This window comes from Neodiprion fabricii, chromosome 2 (assembly GCF_021155785.1).
Source record: "Neodiprion fabricii isolate iyNeoFabr1 chromosome 2, iyNeoFabr1.1, whole genome shotgun sequence".
NCBI classification, from domain to species: Eukaryota; Metazoa; Arthropoda; class Insecta; order Hymenoptera; family Diprionidae; genus Neodiprion; species Neodiprion fabricii.
In genome coordinates, this window is record NC_060240.1 from 26,643,162 (window position 1) to 26,670,945 (window position 27,784).

General features: G+C 38.6%; 4 protein-coding genes across 5 annotated transcripts; all 4 read right to left on the reverse strand.

Annotated features, from left to right (window-relative positions):
• LOC124176033 lies at window positions 1-2,774 on the reverse strand. Its single transcript, XM_046556811.1, has 4 exons — window positions 2,618-2,774; window positions 1,781-1,923; window positions 878-1,097; window positions 1-253 (listed from the first exon to the last, which is right to left on the reverse strand). Exons 2-4 carry the CDS (start codon window positions 1,863-1,865, stop codon window positions 208-210), a joined length of 351 nt encoding a protein of 116 aa, XP_046412767.1. The 5' UTR covers window positions 1,866-1,923; window positions 2,618-2,774; the 3' UTR covers window positions 1-207.
• A 1,335-nt stretch (window positions 2,775-4,109) lies between these two features.
• On the reverse strand, window positions 4,110-8,166 carry LOC124175866 (5'-3' exoribonuclease 2-like). The gene is made up of 4 exons (XM_046556459.1): window positions 7,961-8,166; window positions 7,274-7,451; window positions 6,449-6,655; window positions 4,110-4,288 (listed from the first exon to the last, which is right to left on the reverse strand). The coding sequence occupies exons 1-4, from the start codon at window positions 8,073-8,075 to the stop codon at window positions 4,276-4,278; spliced, it is 513 nt and encodes a 170-aa protein (XP_046412415.1). The 5' UTR covers window positions 8,076-8,166; the 3' UTR covers window positions 4,110-4,275.
• Window positions 8,167-10,172: 2,006 nt separating this feature from the next.
• LOC124174719 (antifreeze protein Maxi-like) lies at window positions 10,173-12,692 on the reverse strand. 2 transcript variants are annotated; one of them, XM_046554130.1, is made up of 3 exons: window positions 12,319-12,692; window positions 12,047-12,095; window positions 10,173-10,951 (listed from the first exon to the last, which is right to left on the reverse strand). In XM_046554130.1, the coding sequence occupies exons 1-3, from the start codon at window positions 12,380-12,382 to the stop codon at window positions 10,618-10,620; spliced, it is 447 nt and encodes a 148-aa protein (XP_046410086.1). In that variant the 5' UTR covers window positions 12,383-12,692; the 3' UTR covers window positions 10,173-10,617. The 2 variants fall into 2 exon arrangements, with proteins under 2 accessions (XP_046410086.1, XP_046410085.1); XM_046554129.1 differs by having other exon boundaries at window positions 10,173-10,954; window positions 12,319-12,688.
• Window positions 12,693-16,810: 4,118 nt separating this feature from the next.
• On the reverse strand, window positions 16,811-22,070 carry LOC124174737 (fibroin heavy chain-like). The gene is made up of 4 exons (XM_046554161.1): window positions 21,872-22,070; window positions 20,743-21,048; window positions 18,895-19,758; window positions 16,811-18,726 (listed from the first exon to the last, which is right to left on the reverse strand). The coding sequence occupies exons 1-4, from the start codon at window positions 21,939-21,941 to the stop codon at window positions 17,243-17,245; spliced, it is 2,724 nt and encodes a 907-aa protein (XP_046410117.1). The 5' UTR covers window positions 21,942-22,070; the 3' UTR covers window positions 16,811-17,242.
• Between the last annotated feature and the right edge of the window lie 5,714 nt (window positions 22,071-27,784).

Sequence of the window (27,784 nt, forward strand, 5' to 3'; positions counted from 1 at the left end):
TTTATGGCGCAGATGAATTTATTTCAATTTCGTATTGGTATTTTTTTTTTTTTTTTTTTGCATGGTGTTCCAATTTTTTCATGTACATGATTTTCCAGGAGTTCCGAATATTTTGATAACAAATGAGTTGGATGAGAATCGTGCGGTTGTCTATTTCTAAATTTGGATTTTTTCGTTTACTTTGATTCTATTTTCTTCTTTCCCTCGTCATTTCGAAGAGTGCAGCAGGTATTCCGCTGCGCCCAAGTTGAGCCTGAAAATAAAAACGTTTAAAGAGATCAACGATGTTCCATACGATAAAGAAATTGTCATAAACTTTATAAAATATTTTTTTTAACAATTTTCCAATATCTAAAATATGCAACACGTCGTAAAAGACCTTTGTGATATTTCTTAGATTCGTAAATCCGATGAGAAATTCGCAAACGGTTTCACGTGAGAAAAAGTCTTGTCACAATAGTTAATTTTTTAAATCTAATTCTTGCTGCAATTTTTCTCAAACACGATACTAGATGTTTTCGTTAGCGAGGAACAATCGATAATTTTCTTATTTCATCAAATTCAAGTCCTTTGATTCTCCTTGTCAATTTTTCGAAATTATTTGATGCACATGCAAACACCATTGCCAATATCGAAGAGTGATATTTTCAATAGATTTGAAGAAACGGAAAACAGATAAGCATCGCAATGGCAATGAGATTATCAAATAACTATCGAGTCGAAAATAAATTGATAGCAAAATTTCATATTCAATTTTATCTACATCAAAATATTTTTTGCAAACAATTTTTTCAAACTCTTCGTCAACCTTCAATCTTCAAACTATTGAAGATCATACAAGAGAGTGACAAAGAGATTGCGGCTCTGAAAAATTTACCTGTTTTTGGTAAAATCGCTACGGCGATTTCTTTTTTGGAGCTCAACGCGGCTTCCGTCGTTCGAAATGAGCCGAGAAACAGTTGGACTTCCGGTCTTTCCTACGGTAGCCAGTGGAATATTGGTCAAAAGTTGTTTGCCCTGACGATTTTCCTTCGATTTTCGGCGGACATTCAAATCCGAGGAAACTATGACCTCCTCGAAGGTCTGGCCTTCGTTTTCTGCAACGTCAGAAAGAACGAATAAATTTCTGCGTTTAAATAACGTCAAGAAAAAAACGGAAAATCGGTATTTTCTTTTTATTCGAACGGCAAATTGAAATGAGGTTTTGAGTTTTCACAAGCAATAAAATGATGTTCTTAAGTGTCGAGTGCAAAAGTAATTGTAAAACTACCAATCCTCAAAAATATAACCATTCAACTGAGAGTGGGCCTCTCTTAAAATGACAAAGTACAGAAATAAGATTTCCATTTTTTGCTATTAGAAACTGTTTCAAATTGTAAATTATATTTTGGGAAAATTTAATATCATTCAAGTATCGATTTATTAGTTATAATTTGGAAGCTGTTAATTCAATTATACGACTACCGAAAATCGGTTCCTTGTCCGTTTTGTTAACATCGAAACGAGTAGCGCCATACACGAATGCTACTAAAGTTGCCGTCAATCAGGCGCGCAGTCAAAGTAGAAATAGCCATCGGTGGTCTGGCCGTGCTCGAAGGAATAATGACATCCAAATAAAAATAGCGAGCAATCGACTGCGTCGGGGTGAATGAATTATTTTACAGTTGTCTCGGATTTATACGGCTGAGACAATTAGAAGTAGAGCCAAGTGCAGTTTCGTTCGATTTTATTCGAAACGAATAGAGGAAAATAAAAAATACCTGTATCTAAGTCAACCTACGTTTTTGGCCGAAGGTCGAGTCTTGGGCGTTGACGAAAACGCAGGCACAGATTACGATCAGGAGAAAGAGGGTAAGATTTGCCATTGCTGGTTGAAACGTTTGTAAATACAGTTGATTCCAAATGTTGCCGAAATATTTGATTCTGTAATTAAAAAAAAAAAAAAAAAAAAAAAAAATAATAAACAAATCATACAGCTGAAATAATTAAATCTTTGTTACGAGTTAAATTCAATTATTATTCTTTACAATGTATACCAAGTTGGAAAAGCTTTACCACATTTGATTAGACTAAATTTGAACGTAAATACATCCTAAATATTTCTTGAAGATTTTAAATTTGTTGGCAAAAGTCGTTAAACATCTGATGTTATTATTATTTTTCCTCGTGTAATTAGGATCTTCTACGTCACACGAATGCATACAAAGGAAATATGCACTTCCATATTCATTGTACGTTGAATTTGGATGACGTCAACAACTTTGACAAAGACTATGCGTATAAAAAGCTGGTAAATAAGATGCCGACGAATCGGATAATTCTTAGTAATTTTCGGCCGGTTCGCTTGACGAGAATACTTGATTCGCGTTGAAGAATCACACGAGTAAAAAAAAAATAAAAACATAAATCCCTTTCTTCTCCATGAGTAGAAAGTTTTCAAATGCAACGACAAAGAAAATTAACGAGCGTTTTAAATTTACTCTAAGAAAAAAAAATGAAAAGATATAAAAAATAAAACGTGATTTTTCACTATTTGCACGAAAACTCGAACTGGGTTTGCAGACACAAGGACCCATGATGGGTGTAAACAAAGTTTAAAATCTGTCTATTTACTCACGTCGATAATCCAGATGGAGCGAAGGAACTTTCCGAGTCGACAACCGCACGAGAAATGTGGCTGAAGACCAAGGAACGGCCTCGGTACCTACCTGCAGACCTCTTGGCTAGTGCAGCATATGCGGTTTGTGTATATCGGACAGATATATACCTGCGTACAAGAAATGAGAAACACGCACACGCGAGAATCGGTTTATACGTGAAGACAGACTCGCATACGGACGTAAAACATGATAAATGTGTGGGACAAGTCGCACCGGACAAACCACTTTCTATTTCATTTTTTACGCGACTGGTTTTGCCAACTGATACCAGTGCCGTATAGCAGCGGAATTTTACCCTGATGCAAAAATTAGATTCAACCAGTTCTACAAAATTATCTGTACTTCGTACGTTGACTTTATCAAGGAATATTTCATTGGAATTTTAATTTTAGAATACATATTTTGAATATAACAAGCTTGATTAGAAAATCGACTGTTGTCGTGTGAATATTCATTCCTCAACTCAGAATCAGTCTTGTAATTAAACGAAAGCTTAGACTTTTCTAAAGCTCATTTGATTTCGTTCGTCAAATTACTATGCATGTAACTTTGCAGAAAAATGACTCGGTTTTATCGTTGAGAATAAAACTTACTTTCTAATCTGAAGAATAATTTGTCTGATTTCATTTGTTCGCGTTTTCTTTTATTACACACAAATGAAGCTTTTATCGCAGGAATAGAGGAAATTTCGATCGACAGAATTAGATATATATATATATATATATACGTACGAAAAACCGATCTTAAGTTCAAACTTTAAACGAAATCTTTTGTCGTCTAATATTATATATTTATTAATACTTCACGGTCTTTGCCTTTTTTCATTGGTTCCGACGAACCCGAGCTTTTTCTGAAGTAATTACAAGGTGATCTAGTCTCTACTCTTGTCCTTTTTTTTTTGAGATCGACTCATGTACGAGAGAAAAACACTTTTGTTATAAACAATTGTACAGAGTGAAAACATTTTTGAAAAATGATAAAACGACACTTTCAACCGTCAAAACAGAGTCTGCTTCGCCGTATAAGGGAACCACACCGAATTTTATACGTCACTGCGATGGGAATAGATTTTGGCTTGAGATAACCGGGTCGTTGTGCTCGGAACTTTCGGATCGAGATGCACGTATATGGAGTCGAGGAGATTTGTTTAAAGGGGTTCTTTGTGTTGTTTTGATTTAACCTTATTTTATTTTTCCCCTTTCGTTCCTCCCACCGCCTCGTTATTCCTGCTCCTCTTTTGTGCTGCTATTCGTTCGAAGGAAGTGAATAAAAAAAAAAAAAAAAAATGAAAGTATAATGCACTAGGGAAAAAGTACGGTGTAAGGAGTGCGAGCAGAAACTGCCGCAGACTCCAGCATCTGGCAAATGCAGAGGGAATTAACCTTTAGGGGTATATTTAAAACCCATGCCGCAGCTGTAAGAGGATTTAAAAATCTCAAAATTCGGGTATTTAATTAGATTATTTAACGAATTTTATTACAGATTCATTATAATAGATCATGAACAATGTGATGATGTAATATTTATATTAAATAATCAAAATAATGAAAAATTACGAGAAACTTGATGACTGTGATCAGTGCGTAGATGTTCGATGGATGATCAGTCTAGGCATTCAGTAATCGAATCTGAAACAAAGCAAAGAGATAAAAAACAATATCACACGGAGTAACATGCATTGATATTTATTATATCGTAAACTGCGTATTCATTATTTCTATAATCTAGAAGTTTAAAAACTATTTTCGTATTTGTAGTCTGATTTAGAAAAATTTACCTCGTCCCGAATCAAGTTCACACAGATTCGCGTACATCAGTGATCTAGAGTTTAAATACTCGGCTTGTAAATCTCTGACTGTGAGCGGTGAGGATTCATAATAAATCGAAACATGTAATCCTAATAATGCGGGCATAAAATGTATGCTTGAATCGATTAAATTCATATCTTTGGGAAAAAGTCAAGATCAGACTAGTGACTTTTTTTTTTTTTTGTAATCTTACCTTGCGGTAAATCGTGAATTTAAAGTGTCAAGCAATTGCTCAAAAAAATCCGCTTACGAATTTTTCAATACCAAATCAAATCATAATAACACTTAAATTCACTCGATAGACAGAAATTTGTATGAATCAGATCGCATAATTACGCAGTTTTCTTATAGACTGTCGAAATTTGTATGAAACAAGTATTTAGGAAATTCGTTAGAGCTGTTACAACAGATGCGGTATTCAACGTTTCTCTTGCGATGAAAAAAATTTCATTCGATACAGTGTATAAAATATTTAAGTAAATTTCTAAAAGGGGTAGAATCGGTGTGATGAAAAAACGTCAAATATATATATATGTATATGTACATCATATCCTTCGACGAGACGTGAATTTAGAATTTTAACCACCACGCAAAGGCCTCGGAAAGCAGGAGAAGCGACTGCAGCTGCAGTGCAGCGAGTGCAGGTCTGCTTCTCGTGGGAAGTACAATAAATACGGGTTACGAAGGTGAAGACGCACACACCGATACGTCGAAGGATAAACCAGACGGTAGGTGAGCTTGCATTATGTTCGCCTGATTTTAAAACGAGTTTGCAGCCCGGCATCGTCGGGATCACCGTCTGGTCTGCTGCACCGGCGATTAAGTAGACATGCTCACACGTTCTTAGAGCTTCAGACAGGGTCTTGTACCTGTGTAGCCAGACTAGACGCTGTGAGAACTACAAACTGCAGCGCTGACCGCGCGACGTGCAGATAGAAAGATAGAAAGAGAGAAAGGAGAGCTGGAAACTGAAAGGGCGAAGCTCCGTCCAGCTTTGTACGATTTCATTTCTTTTTTTTTTTTTTTTATTTTTTGTTTTCTTCTTGCTATGCTTTTTCTTATTTCTCTTCGAGACCATTCATCTCGCCAACTCGCATTAAACTCCGGACATTGCACCGATAACAAAGAAACTCGCACCACCTGCCGGGTGTGGCTCCAAACTTCGAATGATCCAAATCGAGATCAATCATATAAGATTATGAGATCGACTTTTACGTGAATCCCATCGATTCGATTGATCCGAACTCCGAAAGGTTCTGATTCGAGAATGGCCAAACTTTGGAAGGGCAAACTGTCGAATCTACGAACTATAATATTCTACCGAGAAAGAATTCGGTGGACTTTACCAGACCTCGAGATCAAACATAGTCATAGAAGTGTTTCGTTAATCCAAAGGAATTTCATTTGACTCGACAGAAAAGCTGTAAATGGTGCCACATTCATACGTGAGTTAACAGAACATTTTTTTCGGCTTACTTGGGGAATTCAATACATTTTTTTGTTTTGTGTATAATTAGCGTACTTGATAACGCCTTATGAGGATTGGCCCCAGGGTCCTTCGAACATCAGAACCATTTGCAGATTTTGATCTTCGATATTTCGACTTTTCGAACTCGTGAGATTCTCTGTAAAGACTAATCGGAACTTCGATCATTCGCCACTTTTATCTAAGTACTCAAAAAAAATGTTTCGATGGCGAAAGAAATGTTTTGTTTATTCAAATAAATGTAGTTTCGCTCGATAACTTAGGTTGTTGTTCTGACAACTTTCATTTTACAGTCGGATATGACATTTCTTTGAATTATAAGAAGATTTTTTTCTACCGTCTTTGGAAGGTTGCAATTTTGGTAAAGTCGAGAAACGCTTTCTTTGTACGAACCCGTTCGTATCAACCTTTGGCAAATCTCTTCTTCCATTTTTTCACCTTGTTCTTACGAAGTCAAGTAGCAAAAAAGTGGTGAAAAATCTAGTGATAATTACCCTCCGTAACCACCGTAATTTCCATAGTCTCCGTAACCCTGGTTGCCGTATTTTCTGCCGGAAGAAGCGGTGGCGTAACTCAAACTGATGGGACCGAAATTGATGGCGGCGGCCTCGGCGTTGCTGTGAGTGTTGCTTCCGCCATTTGATGATCCCGCAAAAGCCCCGGCGAATGTCGAACCCCCAGAATTTGGCTTGTTGTAGGACCTAAGCATCAATTATATTTTTTCATTTCAGAAGAAGGATAACTCTTTGAACTCGTCGCAAAAATGATGAAGGGCGAGAGTGAACGTTCCGAGAATCCACTGACCCTGATTATTCTAATTGGTCAGTCCAAATATTCAAAAGACGCCATTTGGAGGTGAGAGATATGACTCTCATCAAACCGTGGGTCATATTAAATTATTGACGTCAAGTTCTGTCATATGTTTTACTCTTTGGGTATTGAATCGGCGTGACAGAGTAACTATCTTAACTCTTATGGCTTACACAATGCTCGCCGTATCTTGATATAGCGTATAATTTGCCGAAAGCGATCAGCTGTTCGCCGAGATCGACGCCATATTGTCCTGATCGCTCGCACACTTCGAATCTCAATTGCAATAAATGAAAAAATGTGAAGTTTTAAGCGAAATCCTAAGCTCTTGGTTACTTCGATTTGAATAATTGTCTCAGTTTTCACATCTTTCAAAAAAGCACCTGTCTCATAAACCATTTTTGGCCAGATTATTTTGTTGAATTTTCGTGGAGCAAAAAATCGAGCTTTTGGGATAACTTTATGAAAACGTGAGTGTACTTTTCGAGGTTGACGTAACGAACTCTTACCCGCAACCGTGACTCCTGCAGCCACCTTGTTGATGTCCACCTTGTATAACGATTGGAGTATACGTCGGCTTGGGCTTATGCTTGTGCTTCAAATGACGCGGGCGTATGTCCGAATAATCATTGTAATCGTTGTTGAAGAATCCAAACTGCGGAGAGCGCGCTTCTCTCACGAGGGAAGCTGGGGATTGAAAAAACACCTGTTGATGCAATCATTACCGTTGCGTTCGAAAAATGCGATTCGTCAACCTTGTGCTCGGTTTGATATTCAGTAAAAGGGAATTGAAAGAAATTTATTTGCATTGTTGAACTCGAACGTTGAGAATTCCAGTGCTGATTAGTGATTTGAAAACACAAAAAGTCTGATAGGTTTTTCACAGTAAAAAAATCAAAGTCACAAATGATTTCGAGAAAAGAATTATGACCAAGGTTGATGTTGTTTCAAATATGAAATTGGCGTCTTGTAAAAGCTGCGCGAATTAGACACGCGACAAAAGCAAACGCAAAAAACCTGTTGATCAACTTTCACTTTTATCCGTCGAATTCATCCATCACTTCGAGTTATTCCGTTTGCTCCAACCATATGTTACTAATTATATTCAATACGCTCTTGAAATCGTGGCATGTTTGAGAACAAAAAAAAAATAAATAAATCACTGTCACTAACGCGTTGCATAACGTAATAAGTACCATTTTCGTCGGAGGGTTCGGAAATCGCGACTGTTTCCAGGGGCTTGGCAAATCCCTCAAGAGCTAGACCACAGAGAACGATAATGAGGATCGAGGGCGTCAAATGTCTGGCCATCGTGGCGGTTATAACGTTAATAATTTGGGGGTACTGAATTTTCACGTTATTCCAATGATCACTGATCTTCTGATCGTTTCCGAATAACCGAATTACATTTTCGCATGGCTTTATACTCCGAGTGCTCCCTTCTCCGTTGTTTATTACATACTCGAGAGGAATTTTTGAAACGTATTATCGACTCCCAGATGACAAGGACACCGTCGGATATTCCGCAGGACATTTGCTCGGTGGCCTTCCGGTCCAGGGACAACCGGAATTCGCAAATAACTAATATTTGCCTGTCCGGCTATTAACCAGTAACAGATGTTCTGTCCGATTTTACGATAACACTGTTCATTTTTCGGAGAAATTTTACTATTGCGAGAATTTATTAATTAAAAAAAAAAGATTGGCCAATGTCGAATTACTGTTTCGGTTACCTCCGACGTTAGAGACTGCACGAGATTACTTTCTCACATCCTCTTATGATTCTTCCTTTTCACTACGATGACCACTCGACCATGTCTGATATAATTATTGTTTTGCGTGGGCAACAGGGAAGCGATTTAGTTTCCAGTCTCAGACAAGGATAACTTCTTCGAATTTGTAGTACTGAATTATGGAGCTTCCTTCATCGGACAGTTGCAGATTAGTATTCATACCGCAAATACTCTCTCTTTTTAAATACCATCGTTCGGTTGAATGAGTGTAATTTGAATAACATAAAAATTGCAAAACATTTCTTGACCACTGCAAATTGTACAGAACATTATTCCTGTAGAAATGATTCATGCAGAATTATTTCTAATGTGAATCTCGAACTCATTTCTGTGGGAAAATATTTCTGTGGATACAATTAGTCTGTAGATAATATTGCCCTGTAGACCTGATTTTTGTACAATCGATCCTCCTCCTTTTCAATAGTTATTACTTTCTATGTTGCTGCATAGTTGTAAGGTTATTCAATATCGTGCTGTGATGTACACTGAGAAACATTTCATTTGTTATAGTAACTAGAAGAATTCAGTCAAACAAGTATCGTTGAAAAAACGCAACCATTTTGCGCTATCGTCGATCCTTTTTTGGTAATTGCAACGCAGAATCAATTTGTTCGGTTTACTCTACTTTTTTAGTTAAACAAGGCTTTAACGTCAATTTATTGTTGCGCAAGCATTAAATTTTCGCAACAGTTACAAAAAAATATAGCAACAGTGATCGTAATGAGAAAGAATAGTAACGGATACTAGACTTTCCGGTAACAGCTACAAAACTAATTTTCATCTCGTACCTAGAACTATATTTTTCGCCTTTGTTAAAAACTGAATATAGTTAAGTACTGAGCGGTAATCGGAACTAAAACATTCTCTCAGTGTCGTTTGTTATAGCAGAATTCGTACGTAGGTACAGGAAAAACTTGGAAGTTCGAAGAAACTCCAAGAATTTCTTAGAATTTTGAGTGAGGAAGAAAGGAAATTCGTTCTTACACAAAGTACTGTCGATCATGGGAGAAAAGAAGGTTGCTGTTTTCGTACGTAACTATTATAATTACGAGTCAATTATGTCGTACAAGGATTGAACGCAATGTGCAACGGGCTGTTACGAAAGATAGATCGCAAAGATGCTCGTGCGACTCAAGTACTTCCATTCAAAGCTCGAAGTTGCCTCGATTGATATGTCGGAACAATAAACCTACATTAATAGGTACATACATTGTCGAAATGTGGTAAACGCGCGAAAAATTTGTCTCGCTTGCAGAGGCCGCCACCGGAAATCGAAGCGATCGAACTGAAAATCGGAGCGCTCAGCGCGAAAGATCATTCCGCAATTATCACTCGGCGCGACAAGTCGCTGCGCGGTACTCGGAGCAGATACACCCATGTTAAAAATTGTACTCAAAATTTTATTTCGTTGCATCACTTTATATATTCCACGTATATTGCTTGATACCGAACTTTCTTTGTTTTTTTTTTTTTTTTTTTTTTTTTTTAATTTTACAGTATAACGCGAAACAAAATAGTTTTTTTCGTACGGTAACAGAATTGAAAAAAAAGAAAATGTAGCTTTGTACTTCATTCATGTGTTCCACCAGAAAGCTCGTCACAGAAAATTCATTAATCAGGATATGAATATCTTTATTCTTTAATCACACAGACGATTATTATACAAACAGTCTTGATACTCTCCATTGTAAAACTGAATTTCTTAAAAGTATCTAACGCAGCAATATTAGTTTTGATTTTGATTCGCAGTCCGTCAGATTTCACCAATGTAAATTTTCCTTACATCTTTGACGATGTATAAAAAGAAGAACAACGAAACATCATAAGGATATGTAACAAGAGATAAGAAGTTATAAAACGAAATTGAATATCGTTATCAATCCATTGGGATCGAAAGTATCACGGAAGGTCATCTGACGACAGGAAATGTAAACTTCGAGCGGATCGTATTTAATAAAAGTGAATTCGGTTGCCTAAGACGATCAGCTGATAACGCGGTGCGACGCCATGTTGCCCAGGTAGCCGTACCGATACTCGGGATTTCTACCGATTTTTCCCAATTAGCCAGAGAATAATTGGAACGGATTGCTCCGAACTCCATTGGAAGTTCCAAACACGGGGATTCCTACGGCCGTAAACGGAGCTGCAGCAGCACTTGCAAGTGTAGCCGCAGCGCCAGCAGCCGCAATTGGAACCGCAGCAGCAGCCGCAAATGGAGCCGCAGCAGCAGCCGCAAGTGGAGCTGCAGCAGCAGCACCAATTGAAAGTGGAACCGAAGCAGCAGCCGTGAATGAATTACCGACACCTCCGACGCCTGTGTTTTGTACGACCGACGTCTGTTCGTTTATCGATGTGGCTGAAGCAGAGATGCCAGGATTGCCGATCGATGTTCCACTGCTAAGGGGAAAAAAATTGGATTATTTTTTAATATTTCAGGGTGATCGCGTATCCAATTATAATCGCGATTACTGGTTATTGTCGATTAATCACTGACCTAATAGTAAACCAGTTATTCGGGTGGAATGAATAAATAACTGATCAAGGTTCGTCTTATCGAAAATTTCGCCAACGACATTACGCGAATGAATTTTAAAGTATCTGACGGATTTGGAATTGGGTGGTGATTTGATTTTGACCGGTTTTATGTAGCAGCTGTACTGCGGAAACGGATTCATGTTCTATCTCTTTTTACCATTACGAAGATTTCGCATTTAGTTTGGATTTTGCTAGATGCGGCCCGGTTACTGACTCGTTAAATCTATATTACCGCAGCCTTTATTCCTCAAGGTTTCGACTTGATTATTGAAATTTTTTAATTTCAGACTGTACAAATTACAGTGGCATGAAAACTAATGAATATAAAATTACGGTTTTTACAGATTCACCTCAGATAATTCAAATAGTATACAATGAAAAACGATAATCCAATGGGACAACGAATTTATAATCCAAAGGCAGTGAAGTAAAAGGTGTGGAATTTTTTTTAATTTGAAAATTCGCTGTCATAGTAACAAATTAACAAATGCCAATAACTGAACAACGCATCCAATGAAACCAGCTCGTTTTATTCGCAAATGAATTCTCTGCGAGTCCTCCGAAATCGGTATTAGATAACTTATAAACATTTGAACTATTAGGTATTTTTCCTGATTGAAGCGGAAAAAGTTATACAGAAAAAAATCTTGCTCATTGGATAAGTATAAGAGAATTCATTATTATAAATAAAATGAACTGTAACTATCAAATTTAAATTGAATAAATTTCAACAGGCATTTGGTTATTAACAATCTTACAATAACGCGATCTCTCTTCAAAGTTGCTATCGATTGAACATTTGTAGATGAGATTCACGATTCTCCAATTCAACGCGCTCGGCTTCCTTTTGAAACAGCGATCGAAGTTTTTTATCGTTAGTAGCTGCACGTTTTTGAAAAGATCCCACACACCAAATAGATTCCCGACATTTCTTCCGATTAATCTGTTTTTTACCTGTGAGTTTCAGTGATGGTAGAGTGAGATGAAGTCCCAGTCCCCACACCTGGTTATAAAACACAGAATTTTTTGTTCAATGAAACTGTCATTTCTCACGACAATGGATTTAAGTCCAATTTTCAGACGGTCCCAAAATCGGTCCCGTGATTTAATATTCTATCCAATCGATACACAAGGTATATACTTATTTAACAAATTTTTTCAAAATTACCAAAGTTTTTTTTTTTTTTTTTTTTTGCAGATTTTTCAATTTATATCAATCTATTTACCCAGTTGTGGAGCTGCAGTTGCAGTCGCGGCGAAAAAGATGAATAAAAATTTGGCTGCGTTCATCTTGACGAAATTCAACAGTCAAACTGCATGTGTACTCGCGGGCAACTCCAAAATATAAAGAAATCTCGCCAGAAGAGTGGGAGCTCTGAATTTTCATCGATAATTGATTTACAAAAACGCATTTCATATCGCCTCGAGTGAATTGAAATCGAATCTATCTGTAACGCAAATGCATTCGAGGGACTTTGTATGGGGCGTTCTCCGTCAGTTCAGCTGCCCTTTTTCGGACCTTCTCAGATACCGCTGAAAATCGGTCATCATATGGTACAAATTGAAAGAAGTCTACGTGATTTATTTTTTAAATTTTTAATCACTCCTGTTAGGGGATAATTATCATTATTGTTTTTATTTTTTTTTTTTTTTTCATCATTTACACAACTTGGATCGTTGAAGCGTGCAAAATATATGTTAACATGGCAAAGAATTGCAGTTTAATGAATTTTGTAATGCAATAAGTCTTGTATTTTAATTCTTGCCGCAAATGTCGTTTTGTTCTACGGAGGAAAATTGAACTGTATACTTTCCGCTCAATCGGACATCTTTTATACCAGTCTTACTTTCAAGTAATCTACAAACTGTGCAAAAAATGAACCTACAGAAAAATTCGCACAGCAAAGTTAAAAAAATGTCGTAAGACCAGATTTTTTTTGAATCAACGAATATTTCGCCAGACTTGGCCGATCCGAGTTACATGACATGCACAAAAATTCGTCTCCTCGAAGGATTGGTTTGAAAACTTGAAAAAAAATTGACCGAGACTACTTTAAAGTAGTGCTAAAATATGATATCTGAGAATTTCCGCATGTAAGTGAACAAACAAATGGAATACACCCTATATACCATTCCCGAGAAAAAATTTCGAGACTTAATTTGTTTCTGATAATATTTTCATCTTAATCCGCCTGAATTTTATGAGCTAATCAGAGCGAGCTTCGGGCGCTCTGGCCGAAGGCACTTTTGCCTAATCTTACGAACGAACGATGAACTCGTGTTCTTGTTTTTCTCGATTCTGACCTTCGATGGCTCTCTCAAGAAGTTGGATGCACAAAGAGCGTGATGCTAAATTGCGACGCAAACAATTTAGTTTTTTCTCGAATTATTCCAAGCCGTTTCCCTCAGGTGATTCCCGTTTGTCATTTCGGGAGTTTTTGGTGAAACTCGCCGTTCAACGCCTGCAGATAGGCAATGAAAGCTGCATTTTATATAGGGATCTTCACTGGGATCATGACGTATTTCAGGGCAACACTGTTGCTGGTTCCACGTAGGCGGGAAAATTTAATTCTTAAATTTATGTTATTGAATTATTTATCAAATTATAAATTTCTCGTCTTAATAGACGATTTACTCATGGCTAAATTGCGTAAAACGTAAATATGTTTTTATTGTTGCACAAATATTGACTTGGATATATTTACAATCGATACGTAAAGCCATAAACCATACGTAAAGCCGACCTACATAACCTCACTTTTTTCGCAACCTGTCAAAGGCCTTCCTCCGTGCATGTATCGAATGAATATTATTTGAAACAATTTTTCCAATTCTTATTCTGATCGACAAACCGTTCAACTGCTGTATTTACTGTCGCGAAAATCATTTGACATTTTTGGCACAAACAGATAATTTGATTTTACGCTCGCAAAAGATCTTACACTGAGAAAAATTTCATTTGTTATAGTAACTAGAAAAATTCAGTAAAACAGGTATCGTTAAAAAAACTTTTCGAATATTGTTGGAATTACTAAAAACGAGGTACGCGTAACCATTTTGCGCTATTGTCGATCCTGTTTTTGTAATTTCAACGCAAAATCAGTTTGTTCGATTTACTCAACTTTTTTCAGTTAAATAAGGCTTTAACGTCAATTTATCGTTGCACAAGCATTAAATTTTCGCAACAGTTACAAGAAAATCTAGTAACAGCGATCATAATGAGAAATAATAGTAACTTATACTAGACATTCCGGTAACAACTACGAAACTAATTTTCATTTTCTATCTATAACTATATTTTTCGATTTTGGTAAAAAATGATAATATTTAAGGACTGAGCGGTAACCGGAACTAAAAATTTCTCTGATTGTAGAACATTGGGGCCATTTACGCCGAGTTTTACGTGTATGGACCGTCATTCCTACGTATGTAAAATGTATCCTCGGTTGCCTATCTGCCGGCGTTTAACGGGCAGTTTCACAAAAAACTCCGAATACGTTTATACAGCAAGACAGAAACGATGCGATCTAGCGATCGTGGAGAAAAATGCTGCGTCGGGAGAATAATACGATTCATCGATGCGTCGACGCTTGCAGCCAGTCGCATTCAAATGCCGTATAATCTAGTGACTAAATTCTAATATCTAACGTGGATTGTTGTTGAGCCTTGAGAAGACGCAAGTCAAAGACCGTCGTATGCTTTCACTTGGAAATCCCAGACTAAGTTGACCATGTGAATAGTTGCCCGTGCCCACATCTGGCATTGAATCCGTTAATTTCTGTATAATATGCTCGCATGCTGTGTTCAATTCATGCAGTTCCAAAGTTCAGATTACAGCCTGGCCCCGGAGCCAAATAAAGCCTGACGCGTCAGTCCATAAAAGAATACGTTGCGAACGAACGATAAGATTTGTCGGTTCGTTCGTTAGCTTCGTTTACAAAAGCTGAACTGGATCAATGTAAGCTCGTGAGCTTAGTTATAAAAGTAATCGATTTGGTTTTAAAAGATCCAATGTAGAGAATCGACAAAAGAAACAAAAATAATTTTTGCTTCTAATCTTCCGTGATGTTTATACGGGCATGATTTGGTATTCAGAGCGAAAAAATGGACAAAAATTAAATCATTCCGAACGCTTTGAACGCGGTGAGGACCTGGATGAGGAATTAACATTTCTGAGGAAGTGATTTGCTTTTGTATGACGGTGAAATTCGAATATGAAGGATGGTGCAAAGTGATGAAACAAGCTAATAGCCAAGGACGATGTATCTTCCCGGTTTCTTGAATTATTTATTACCCTTCGTTAACAGCGCGATCCTTTTTTGCTTGTTTATTTATAATTATGACTAGCATTCCAGTTTTAAATATTCATACGTACAGGCATATTCTGCAGCCGCGGGGAATAAAAATTAACAACAAAATAACAACAGGTCGTGTAGACGCAATTAATATCGCAACGTTTCAACCAAAGATATGACATTCAGGCATTGTTATGATAATGCAAAACGTCGGTAGTAATTCAACAACAATCGGTGAGAAATTGTATAAATCTAATGATCATATAGATAGGCGATGAGATATACCTGACCTTGCAAAGATGATTTAATACCGCGTATTAATTACGACCATCCCGCGGCTGTAAATGAAGATCGTTAATTTAAATTTTCAGCAATTATAAAACAGAATCATCATTTCTAAATAAATCATGTAGACAATTAGCGAACAGGCCAAGAAAACCGTTAATAAAAAGGTACATCAGGTTTTAATTTAAATGGACTATAAGTAAATCCCTAATTAATATCCTGTGAACGTAAACAAAAAACAACGTCACGCATATACTTAACGATCTCACATATTATATATTACGTCGTGTTATGCAATAATTTCGCCATCCGTGTCTGTGTCTAAGTCGAAACGACCGCAGGAATATTCTTTTATACAGCGAGAAAAATAACAACGGATACATACCGCGATAATAATCTCTATGATTAGTTTTATAATGAGCCGTGAATTAGAAAAATTACTCGACGATCGATTCGCGTCTAGCGAGTATTCATCTTGGTAATACGCGTGTACATAACGCGAACAATCTGAAAGTCAACACACGGCATCATCCGAATACTCGTACAGCTATATTTTCAATTTATATTCAATTTACTCATCTTTATTCGCGACAAATGTTTGCCGGCTTATTAGCAACGGAATTTTAAGGTTGTTAGGGGGAAAACCAATGATGCCTATGAAAACGATTGAATAGCCCGTCATCTTCCATTTGCTGTTATTCAGCCTCCTCGTTCTAACATTAGAGAGTTTTATTAGACAGAGTTTCTTTTAAACTTATGGTAATAGCTATCTTGGCATTGAATTTAAATTTCAATTTTTCTCTATTTATTAGCGCACAAATTTTTATTAACGTATAGACTTGCAATCTTTCGATCTTTCAGTCAAGTTATCTTTTCAGTTCAATCGATTCTGAATGATCTTTTATAAACCCTGATACAAGCAGCGTGCAAAAATGATCTTATCGCTTATATACGTATTCCGTAATTTTCATATTTATTTATTCACTTGGAATTGTTTAATAACTTGAATCAGCTGAGTCGGGATGCGCGAAGAAAAAAATGTCACGAACCAGTATAATAATGAAAAGTAATAGCTTGTATAAAAACGTGTCACTAGTTCGTTAACAAAAATATTTTCAATTCAATAAGAAAAAATGGATCAATGAAATGCATTTTTATTTTTTATATAAATTAAAAAATAGAATGGCAATCATAGAGCGTCGAATAAATAAGCAGTCGGTCATGCAGCGTAAATTAGCAAATACGTGGCCGAGAACTGGTTGTATGCAATCGGTTACTTATTACACTATCGATAATAGCACGTAATAAGCTTCAGGTTTGATGAATCGTTTCATTCACTGTTTTTTCACGCTCTCAATAGCGCAATATTTCATGAAATCGGGCAACACGAATTCCGGGTCACATTTTGCAAATCGACGCAATTTTTTATAGCCTTGTACAATTTCTGTACCCGTGTAAAGTTGTTGATATCCACGTCGGCAATACAAGCAACGATTAGGGAACCGGCTAATTAGCTGGCTTATAATCAATTACACACGATTCAACCACATAACAAATATATCACATATAATTAGTCGCTGAAAATGAGCATGTCGCGGGTATTGGCCGAGGCTGAGGCCAAAGCTGAGCTTTTCGACTCGATTCCCGGAGCCCCGCTGGAAGCTTGAGCATCGGCACTGGCCTTGGCGCTCGCTCCAGCTCCACCTGTCGATGCGTTTGCCGAAGCTGTTGCCGACGCCGTGGCGCTGGCGTTTCCGCCGAAGACATCTGACTGCGAGGACGCCTTGCTTGAACTGGAGGCCTGCGACGTGGAGCCAAACACCGATGAAATAGCGTTCGAAATCGCTTCGGAACTCCCCGAAGACCCGGCTCCACCGTTTACCAAAGATGACGCCTTGCTTGAACTCGTAGCCGAAGCGCTGGAGCCGGACGAGGATGACTTCGCCTCTGAAATTGCGTTCGCAGTACCTCCACCGTTCGCCGAAGACACTGCTGAAGAGGTTGCTGACGATCCAGATCCCCCGGTTCCGAAGCCACCGGAACTGCTGGCTGCATTTGCGTTCGCCTCTGCGTTCGCTAACGAATTGGCTTGACCACCACTCACACTGCTGCCCCCGTGGTTTCCTCCGATTTGTTGACCATGGGATTCCTCGGATCCTCCAAGGACCGTGGAGCCAATGCCAGGAATTTGTTGAGCACCTCCACCAACTGCGCCACCGTAACTTCCGCCACTCTGTTGTTCGAAAGATCCTCCTGATCCTCCAAGGACTGTGGAACCAATGCCAGGAACTTGATGAGCACCTCCACCAACAGCACCACCGTAACTTCCGCCACTCTGTTGTTCGTAAGATCCTCCGGATCCTCCAAGAACTGTGGAGCCAATGCCAGAGACTTGATGAGCACCACCACCAACTGCACCACCGTAACTTCCGCCACTCTGTTGTTCGTAAGATCCTCCGGAACCTCCAAGGACTGTGGAAGATATTCCAGGAACTTGTTGAGCTTCGGCGTGAGCATCAGCATTGGCATTGGCATTGGCATTCGCAGTTGAGGTACCCTGGTTAAAGAAGGGGTTTCCACTTCCAGCGGAGCCTTGAGCTGGTCCATGTCCTTGTCCTTGGCTTTGATCGTAGTTTACTCCTGGTTGCAAGAAGGGTTTCGGACCTCCAGTAGAGCCTCCGTTGTAACCGCCACCATTCGATGGTCCCAGGAATGGGTTCCCACTTCCTTCAATATTCCCAGCCTGATGCACGTTCGCTTCGCTACTAGCGGACGATCCTCCACCGGGTAAGAAGTTTTGGCTGGGTTGTTGTGGCACAGCGATATTGCCGTGACCTTCGACAGAACCTTGGCCTGTCTTATCGCCGAATGAACCTCCGTTAAATACTTGCTGACCTTGTACTCCTGCGTTCAAGTTCGCGTTCGCGTTCGCGTTCGCGTTTGCAATGGCTGCGGCAGCGCCGTTCAAAAATGGATTAACCTTGTACTGGTCACCTCTTTGTCCCTGGGACTCGAAACCTGCTTCATTATTGTATGAACCACCATGAACGCCACCTGAAAGAATGGAAATATGTATTGATACGCCATTTGGGTCGACCTATTCTTTCATATCTTAATGCCGAAGTGGTACAGACAGTACAGTGACCAAAAAGTCTAGGATTGGTTTCGGGTGCACGAGTCACGAAGTTTTTTCGGCATAAATATTCAAAATAATCGACTCACCGTGCGGTTGGCTCGGGCCGACTTCTTGGACGATAATAACGTCGGGGTTCGGATGTTTGCCGTGATAATGAGGGTGAGGATGGGGGTGAGGGTGAGGATGCTTGCTTTGAACCAGAACAACTGGGACCACTACCACTTGGGCTTTTCCACCCTGGCCATGACTGTGACCCTGACCGTATTGACTTTGTTCGTAGGTTCCCTGGCCCTGACCATACGACACTTGATCCTGACCATGACCATGGCCATGACCGTGACCTTGATCAAATTGACTTTGTCCGTAGGTTCCCTGACCCTGACCATGACCATGAGCTTGATCGAATTGACTTTGTTCGTAGGTTCCCTGGCCCTGACCATACGACACTTGACCCTGATCATAAAGGCCGCCTACGACTGGTCCCGTACCTGGAGCGAGCGGATGCTGAACCCCTCCGTTCGCTGATCCAAAAGCGTTAGCGCCTGCGTTCGAATTCGAATTTCCACCGTATCCTGCGGGCTGTTGAGGCTGGTAGTTGCCACCGTTCGCCAAGCCTTGACCATTGCCGTACGCGCCACTTCCGGCATTCGCGTTCGCCTCCGCCTTGGCGTTCGCATTTGCCTGGGAGTTTCCATAGCCACCAATTGGCTGTTGCGGTTGTTGCGACTGCTGTTGCGGAGGATAATCGTAGTTTCCGTATCCACCGAATTGCTGGTTGCCACCGAAGTGACCACCATTTGCTTCTGCGTTTGCATTAGCGTTTGCATTAGCGTTTGCATTAGCGTCTGCATTCGCGTTTGCGTTGCTGTCGGAGCCGCCATATCCATTTCCTGATCCGTACCCCGACGAGGAAGCCTGTGACTTGGCGTTAGCACTGGCGCTAGCAGATCCTGTAATCCAAACGAGAAGATGACTAGTAGTTAGAGTTGGGATGACGGACTGTTTCCGAGGAAGTAATCACTGACAATAAGACCTAGTGGGTGTACACTTGAGTTCAGGACTTGTAGACTTCAAAAGCCTAAGTAACTCCAAGTGAGTCTATGATTTCAAGTGACTTCGAGTAACTTTACGTGACCTCAAATAATTGCAAGTGAATTCACAGGACTTTTTTGTTGGCAATGTAACTCCTGACTCCAGACGCGATTACTTCCTCGACTGTCTTTGATCAAATGAACGAAAATTATATCCCAGATCGTAAAACCGGTTATACTGACAAGCCCAGAATTAATTGCACACAGTGTAATTACGATGATTGAAAACTTGTTCGTCATACCCTCCGCAAGGTTCATCGACTGACAATTACCGGACTTTTAAGAAATCGCTAAAATATTTCGGTACTAAACTAGCTGACATGTTATTGGCACACCTCATATCGATGCAAGGACCTGACCGTCATCAGCATCGTCGACACGCATGGTTCTGATCATTACGTGCGTCATACCGTGTATTATTTATTTCTCAGAGACACGCCGATCTGGCGATAATTTTGTTTTTACACCGTCGACATCGAGTCGCAATAACAATTTACGAATAATCCGCGCAAAGATGTTCCTAGATTTTTGTATACAATGGCAAGTTTCTTTCTTCGATTCCTTTTTTTATCTCCTCTTGCCCAATACGGCCACGATGACGAACTGTAGTCGATGAGAAAATGATGAAGACAACAAGTTTAACGTGTTGCACCTCATGTCATCTCGGCACGATTTCTTACGTCAGGTGATTTCTGTTACTACGTGAGTTAAATATCTAGCTACCACTTGACACGAACGATCAGTCCTCACCGCTATTTCTCAGATACGTGGATTTAACAGCTTTAATTTTCTGTTTGTTTGTTTTTTTGTTTTTCTTTTATTGTTTTTTTTCATTCGACATACCTTCGCCTCCGACTCCGGCATTCGCGGATGCTGACGCTTTAGCGTTCGCATTTGCTCCGCCGTATCCTCCGAAACTGTTTGCTTTTGCTTCCGCGTTCGCAGACGCGGATCCCGCGCCGCCGTTGGAACTCGCAGAGGCTTCAGCGTGCGATAGACTCGTCGAAAACCCGATGGGTCCAAGGTTGAAATTTGTGTTCAGGGCATCGCTGCGGGAATTCGCACTGTTCCCTTCTTCTGGCTTATGGAACAGACCCAGAGGATTCAAAAGACGCCCCGTGTTGATACCAGTCAAGTCACCGAGAAGACCTGCCAATTTTTAGGTCTGAATATCAGTTTCATCAAGAAAGCCAACCGGAATGGAGTAATGATTTCAGGGAATAGATGTCGATCTACTGGTTATGGTGAGGGAGAAAAAAAAAGAATTTACACTTCGTCACGGTGCAATCAGTCAACTGATTTGACAATTTTTTACAACAACGTATGTATTGATTCCATTGAATCGAAATCCTTTGGCGGAAAACTCGATTTTTTATACATCTATGAATCGAATCAATCGGACGAGTCAGACTTGGGACACTATGCAATTGATTTTATAAGTCGAAACGAAACCGAGTATGCAGTTCACTGAAAAATTGCCAAAATTGTTTTCATTCTTACGCTAAGTAGACTGATTTCTTCCTCTTAAAAATAATCGCTACGTTACTAAACGAGGCTCTGTGTTTACCGTTAATCACAGTCAACTGTGAATCGCAAAAGATATAATAATTGGAATTCGACAGTTTTCGACGAGCGAAGATAGTATGCTTTCTGTGACTCTCCCACAGTAATAGTTGAATATCAATCGTGAATCGTATTGGGGAAAATAATACTCAAAGAGTCCAATGACTAATTTGTGTCTAAATTTCAAGTTGATAATATGCAAAACATCAGAAACATTCGTTTTTCCTAAGATATTAAATATTGGACATGACTGAGCCATCCCAATTCCACTATTCACTTTCTGCTAACTTTTCCAAACCACGTGATAAGAAAATTTCCTGATGTTCCGAGTCGACCCAGGATTCGGGCTTTTTAACTTCTCGCTCCAACTGTCGCAATTGGAGAATAGAAATGCAAAATCGGGACATACCTGGTCTGGCGAAGACGTCACTCGTCAAAAGTAGGAGGAGAATTGTCACAGAGCACTTGGGCAGTTCCATGATTGTCGGTTATCCGTTATCTCCTGATCCTACTTTTTACATTTACCATTCACTGTGCAATTTCACCGCAGATTATCTCATACGCGCACCTCGTTTCGAGTCGAAAGATGAACTGAGTCTCTCGGATAAGAAGCAACATCTTTTATACGCGCGGACAAACTCGGATACCCCAAGGGCGGTGAAATAACTGTCCGAAGAACCGCAAACGCTTCGGCGCTTTTCGAAAAGAGATCCGGGATCTACCGATTCACCCACTCGGTTGTCGAAATCGCGGCACGACCGTCGAACTGGAAGTCAAACCGACCCTCTAGACCCCCGAGGGTTTCGAAACCCTTTTAATAGCCTCACACGAACGCGTTGTTGGGCAATTAATCACCGTCAAACGTGACGCCAACTTGCCCCACGGTCACGGCCTCCGCAAACTTCGAAGAAACACTTTTCATCCGATTGTCAAAGCGAGCCCTGACATTTATTACCGATTTTTAGAACTCTCATTCACTTTTCGCCATTTTATATATCCCAGGTGAATGGCGACATGTTCTGGACGAGCCTGCAAGGATGGCACAAATTATCATCTGCTATTCGCCGATTCATTAATCGTATAACCATGTTTTATCTACACTGAGAGAAATTTCATTTGTTACAGTAACTAGAAAAATTCAGTAAAACAGGTATCGTTAAAAAAAACTGTTTGAATATTGTTGGAATTACAAAAACCAGGTACGCGTAACCATTTTACGCTATTGTCGATCTTTTTTTGTTAATTCGTTTTCGTAAATTTTTGTAAAGTCTTTAACGTCAATTTATTCTTGCACAAGCATTAAATTTTCGCAACGGTTACAAGAAAATATAGTAACAGCGATCGTAATGAGAAAGAATAGTAACTGATACTAGACCTTCTGATAACAGCTCGAAGACTAATTTTCATTTTCTACCTAAAACTATATTTTTCGATTGTGGTAAAAAATGAAAACAGTTTAGGACTGAACGGTAACCGGAACTGAAAACTTATCTCAGTGTATTCCTAATCGGAACAGAAATCGGGGCGACGTTGCGAAGTTTTGAACGTAACCTAGATTATTAGATGTTTTAATTTATGTGTATCCTGTTGGCAATATTTAGTTTCTTATTCCGAGATGTCGACCTTCGCTTTTATTATTTATCATCACGTTATACGGTTAATATATACTATAAACACACGCATGCAGTTACCGTGTAAATTATTAAATATCGTTTCCTCGTGAACAATGATCATAATAATAATAATAATTATTATTATTATGGAGGTTCAGATCCTATTGTGTTCGTGGCTTGAGATCATCGAGATAAATTCGAATCACGCCCAGGTATCGTTTGCAAAAGGTATTCAGTAATGAGAGTCGGTACAGACTTTACGGGAAAAACCTATGATCACACTATTACAAATGTGTCGTTGTTTCGTTAGAAACAATTAAAACTTTTCAACCGAATTACGGCTTGATCGATAATTTCATATTCTCGATACGATTGCTATCCACTTTATTCTTGTCGCTATCATTCGCGATCAATTAAATATGCCTGGTGTGTAAAAAAATACAATGATGAAATTTCTCTCTTGAAATTTATTTCAGGAATTTGCTAATCGAGATCGTAACAAATTTCCATATTATATAGATACTGTTTGCGAAGAACTGATTTGTACTCCGTTTCGCACGTTGTTTATACCGCATTTTTCGTTGTGAAAGTTTCATCGAAATTCGGCGAACCTCTTAATGACTACAAATGTTTTCCTCTCTCCTTATAATCCATATATGCCGATAAAGCAAAGTAAAAAAACTTCTGTTTATTTAAATTTTTAATCGGATCTAAGATTTTTTACCGTGACGGAATTGACAGATGCGTTTATACACCGCGTCAGAAAAATGTAATTCGCCAAAGAATACGAGTTTTTTTTAAAAACTTTGAACAGTCTGTAAAAAATGTGAACGAAAAATATTACTCGGAAAAATCTGTGCGAAAATTCATCACCAGTTGTCCTCAAATTCAAGAAGCAAAAATTAAGGTACTTTCGATTTTGCCGGTCGTTAACCTTGAGCGATCGTTAGCGGTATAGCGAAGATGTCAACACACCTCTAAATACGGCATGTAATATACGAGCTAACCAAATGCTAAATCCGTACAAAAATCCTGGAAGAAGACAACCGCAAACCGCATGTAAGAAGCGAACTTGAAGTCGTTTGGTTTCCCCAGAAACCTTCAAAAATCGTTACGAAATTTTATGACGATTCGTACATCGTGAACAATAATTGAGCGATTCTGAAAATACATTTTGTTTGTCGCATACCCTCGCAAAGATCCGAGTCTCCGTGATACGAACATTTGTTTTTGCGATTTTTATCGACGGAAACGTTCGTCGCGTTTACAAGACTGCAGGCGATATTCGCAATTCGTGTCAAGTCCATCAAGGCGTTGCCTGTTCGACAATCTGACGCCACGCAGGTCTGTACGTTTAATCCGCGTATTTGCCCAGATGAATATACGAGGAGCGTGACTCACCTCTTTGACTTAAAGTGTAAACTACACCTTAGCAATTGTCGGACCCCGAAGATCCCCGCTCAAATCACAGCTTCCGGCATTCACCGTGCATTTGCAAAAGCATCCTGACACGCTTCGGGAGTTCGATGCTGGGAAATTTTCATTGATGCTGGATTCCGGGGCTTCCCGCCGGCTGATTATGAAGTTAGGAAACGAAAACAGAAACGTCCAATCGCACTGTTATTTGCACCGTGATGGTGAACGCGAATGAAACAACATCGGAAATTCAAGGACACGGTTGAGATGTCGAAACGTCGTGAACAATTCGAAAGGGGGTTTTATACATTAATTAAACGTCTGAAATTACGGGACATTGGTGTTTTTGAAACGATTATAATGTTTTAGGCTCGTTTTGGTGAAAATAGAGATCTCCAGAACCGACTGAGAAGAATTTTACCAACACTTATTCGTCAGAGTGAATGAAAATAGATTTGTTAAGTACGATACAACGGATGTTTCGTGTTTGTCAACATTTACGTTTTCGCGTTATAACTACACTGTGATGTAAGTCGTTTTAAATGTTTTCAAACGGTTACGATCAACTATCAAACTTAGCCCAAAAACATTACAATAAAAATTCATTGGAACGTTCCAACCATGAGACTTTTCTTAAATTGTTGCTATTTTAGCTTCCGTTGTTCGAATTTGCTAAGTAATTTCTATTGGATAAAAGGGATCTTGTTTGATTCGTCTTGACTACCGTGAGCGCAAATAACATTGCCGGTAATTTTTTAAACATCTCTTAACATTTGTTTCAAGTCGTACTTACGGAAATCAGTTGGTCAAAAATCAATACATCCCATTAACTTGATTACGAAATACTCGTACATTGAGTGTTTGTCAAATTATCGATTATTTTTAGCCTAATATTTTTAAACTCTTTAATTCGTAATCGTACTTCCAGTTTGGAAATTGCCTCGCGAAGTTCTGAGAAATTTTGGAAAGTTATTAAAACATACAATCATCGTCACAACGCGATTGTTTCTCGTGCGAAAAGCATTTTTTAACATTAATAATGACACAGCTCCTCCTCAAATCTCTCTTCCATCTTAGCACATCGAACATTCAAAGTCCAGCTAATCAATCTATTTCACAATTCGTCTATTAGAGGTCGAGAAAAAGAAGATGACGCGACTTTGCTAGTATCGCAATGATTCTGTGTGTCTATTTCAACGCGTTAATTATTTGTGTACATGCGTATAATATTTGCTCGACAAAATTGCCTCACTACGCTTCTGCGTGTCGATGATAAACCGGTTGAAGGAAAATAGCGAATGTCAATTACACGCCTGATTAGCCAACCTGTTTCCTTAAATGCTGACATTGACAGTTGGTCGAAGAGGATCTTCATGGATTCGTTTTACACTATTCGTCTATTTCGCTCGACCGTTGAACTCGGTTTCGAATGAATTTTTCTCCTCATCGTCGATCAATTATTATTTCAATTTTACAAAAGAAACGATTATACGCTAGCCTGTATCGGATAAAGAAAAAAAGTTTTCTCTTTCTTTCGGAACAAGATCCAATCGTTAGTTTTTGCGAACCAAAAATCCTTCCGGATTGTTAAAACATTTCTAACTCGAGTCTATCAAGTACTCAAAATTCTTTTCTGGTCATCCTGTACAACTGCCCATATTAGATTTTTTTTTTTTTGTATTCTGTGAATCTCGTTTGAAAATTTGACGTTTATATTATAGTAGGGAGAAGCGTTCTAAGTGCGTGTGTAAACAACAAGATAACCGCGAGAATTGATTTAAACGTGCCTCTTCTCTTTTATTATACGTATAAGGGGAATACCAATTTTACACAGCAACGAACCGTCAACATTATTCCATTTTTTCGGAACTTCAGTTTATGACAGTACTTTCAAATAGAACCAGCCGAGTTATTTTTCTTTTTTTTTTTTTATATCGAGGTTTGATTACTGGAGGAAGTATAGAAAAAAATGGTTTTCATAGACCGAGGTTAAATTTTGCCTAGGCTAAAGATTTTGAGATTTTTGTTGTAAATTATGCCGTATTCATATAATTACACGCATGTCTGCTGGACATTATTGTGCACAATATAATAGGCAACGTTTCGAATACTTAAAGTAAAGATAAATATAGTTGTTCGCATGATGTTGTGTAATTAAGAATACGAGTGTAATAAACATTCGAGGGGAAATAAAAACTGGTAGGTGTATGAAAATTGAATACAAGAAATGTTACGTTCGAATAACTACAAAAGAATAAACGATATTCCGCAATTTCGAACGCAACTCAACGAATTGTGCAAAACCGACGAACAGACCGCAAACAAAAATATCAAACATATTTGTTAAGAATGTAAAAAATTGACTGTATTATACAGTGTCAGCTTAAAAAGTTCAAGGCTTCATCTGGTTTAATTGACTAACAATAATAATAGTAAAGTGAAGTTGGAAAAAAAAAAAACGCCAATGGGAATGAAAACGGATAACCAAAGTCCGAAAAATTTTCTATCCACTCAATGACGCATCTCTGGTTAATAATTAGTGCGTAATTTTTCTCGATAGGTGTGAAATACCGTAACTAGAAAATTCTCGGTGAATGCATTTGCCGGAAGGTGGGGAAAAACCATATACATGGAAACGTCATCGATTGTGTTTCACTCGCAGCGTCTCCGCGAGTGCCAAGGTGGAAATGACTGATAATTTTTCTCTGTAGAATTATGACAATGATTGAAACAATGATAATACGGACAAACGCGATACGGCGATAATCAACGTCGTCAAAACAGTCTCATCCTTGCACTTTTTGCATACGGTGCATCATGCACGCAAGTGTAAATACATGTTGGTATTGAAAGGAACGCCGAGTAAATCCGGTTGTACCAAGGACAAGTTATAAGACTCGACGTTTCATTGATTCTTGTGAGAAAACGCCGACTTTATAAGTTGAGTAAAGAAATTTTTTTTTCATCGAAAATTCCATTAATGTGCATTATATTCCGTAAATTGCACGAACGTGTTCACTTCAAGTAAAAAATTTACTTATTGTAAGAAGATGTTTTCTCCAAATCCCTTGATTCGTTCAATATGAAAGCAATATGTGTAGTTGAAGTAATCAGATTTTTGTTTGATTTCAAAAAAATGCCAAAGTAAAATTTTGCTTGGTTTAAAGAAATTTAGGTGATTAAAAAAATATTTTTCAGGTCGAACCAGGTTGATTTTACCTCTGAAAATTGTATAGGAATTTGTTCAACTGTATAGCATTGCGAAAAATTGGTAAATTTTAGAATGCATCGAT

Coding starts and splice junctions, on each gene's coding strand:
- LOC124176033 (XM_046556811.1), bottom strand. CDS start 1,865: ATGGCAAATCTTACCCTCTTTCTCCTGATCGTAATCTGTGCCTGCGTT. Junction 1,098..1,780: donor CTCGACCTTCGGCCAAAAAC/GTAGGTTGACTT, acceptor CTGACGTTGCAG/AAAACGAAGGCCAGACCTTC. Junction 254..877: donor AGCGATTTTACCAAAAACAG/GTAAATTTTTCA, acceptor TTTTATTTTCAG/GCTCAACTTGGGCGCAGCGG.
- LOC124175866 (XM_046556459.1), bottom strand. CDS start 8,075: ATGGCCAGACATTTGACGCCCTCGATCCTCATTATCGTTCTCTGTGGT. Junction 7,452..7,960: donor CGAACCCTCCGACGAAAATG/GTACTTATTACG, acceptor TTCAATCCCCAG/CTTCCCTCGTGAGAGAAGCG. Junction 6,656..7,273: donor TGCAGGAGTCACGGTTGCGG/GTAAGAGTTCGT, acceptor ATTGATGCTTAG/GTCCTACAACAAGCCAAATT.
- LOC124174719 (XM_046554129.1), bottom strand. CDS start 12,382: ATGAACGCAGCCAAATTTTTATTCATCTTTTTCGCCGCGACTGCAACT. Junction 12,096..12,318: donor AACTGCAGCTCCACAACTGG/GTAAATAGATTG, acceptor TTTTATAACCAG/GTGTGGGGACTGGGACTTCA. Junction 10,955..12,046: donor ACCATCACTGAAACTCACAG/GTAAAAAACAGA, acceptor TTTTCCCCTTAG/CAGTGGAACATCGATCGGCA.
- LOC124174737 (XM_046554161.1), bottom strand. CDS start 21,941: ATGGAACTGCCCAAGTGCTCTGTGACAATTCTCCTCCTACTTTTGACG. Junction 21,049..21,871: donor TGACGTCTTCGCCAGACCAG/GTATGTCCCGAT, acceptor AAAAATTGGCAG/GTCTTCTCGGTGACTTGACT. Junction 18,727..18,894: donor CGGCCCGAGCCAACCGCACG/GTGAGTCGATTA, acceptor CCATTCTTTCAG/GTGGCGTTCATGGTGGTTCA.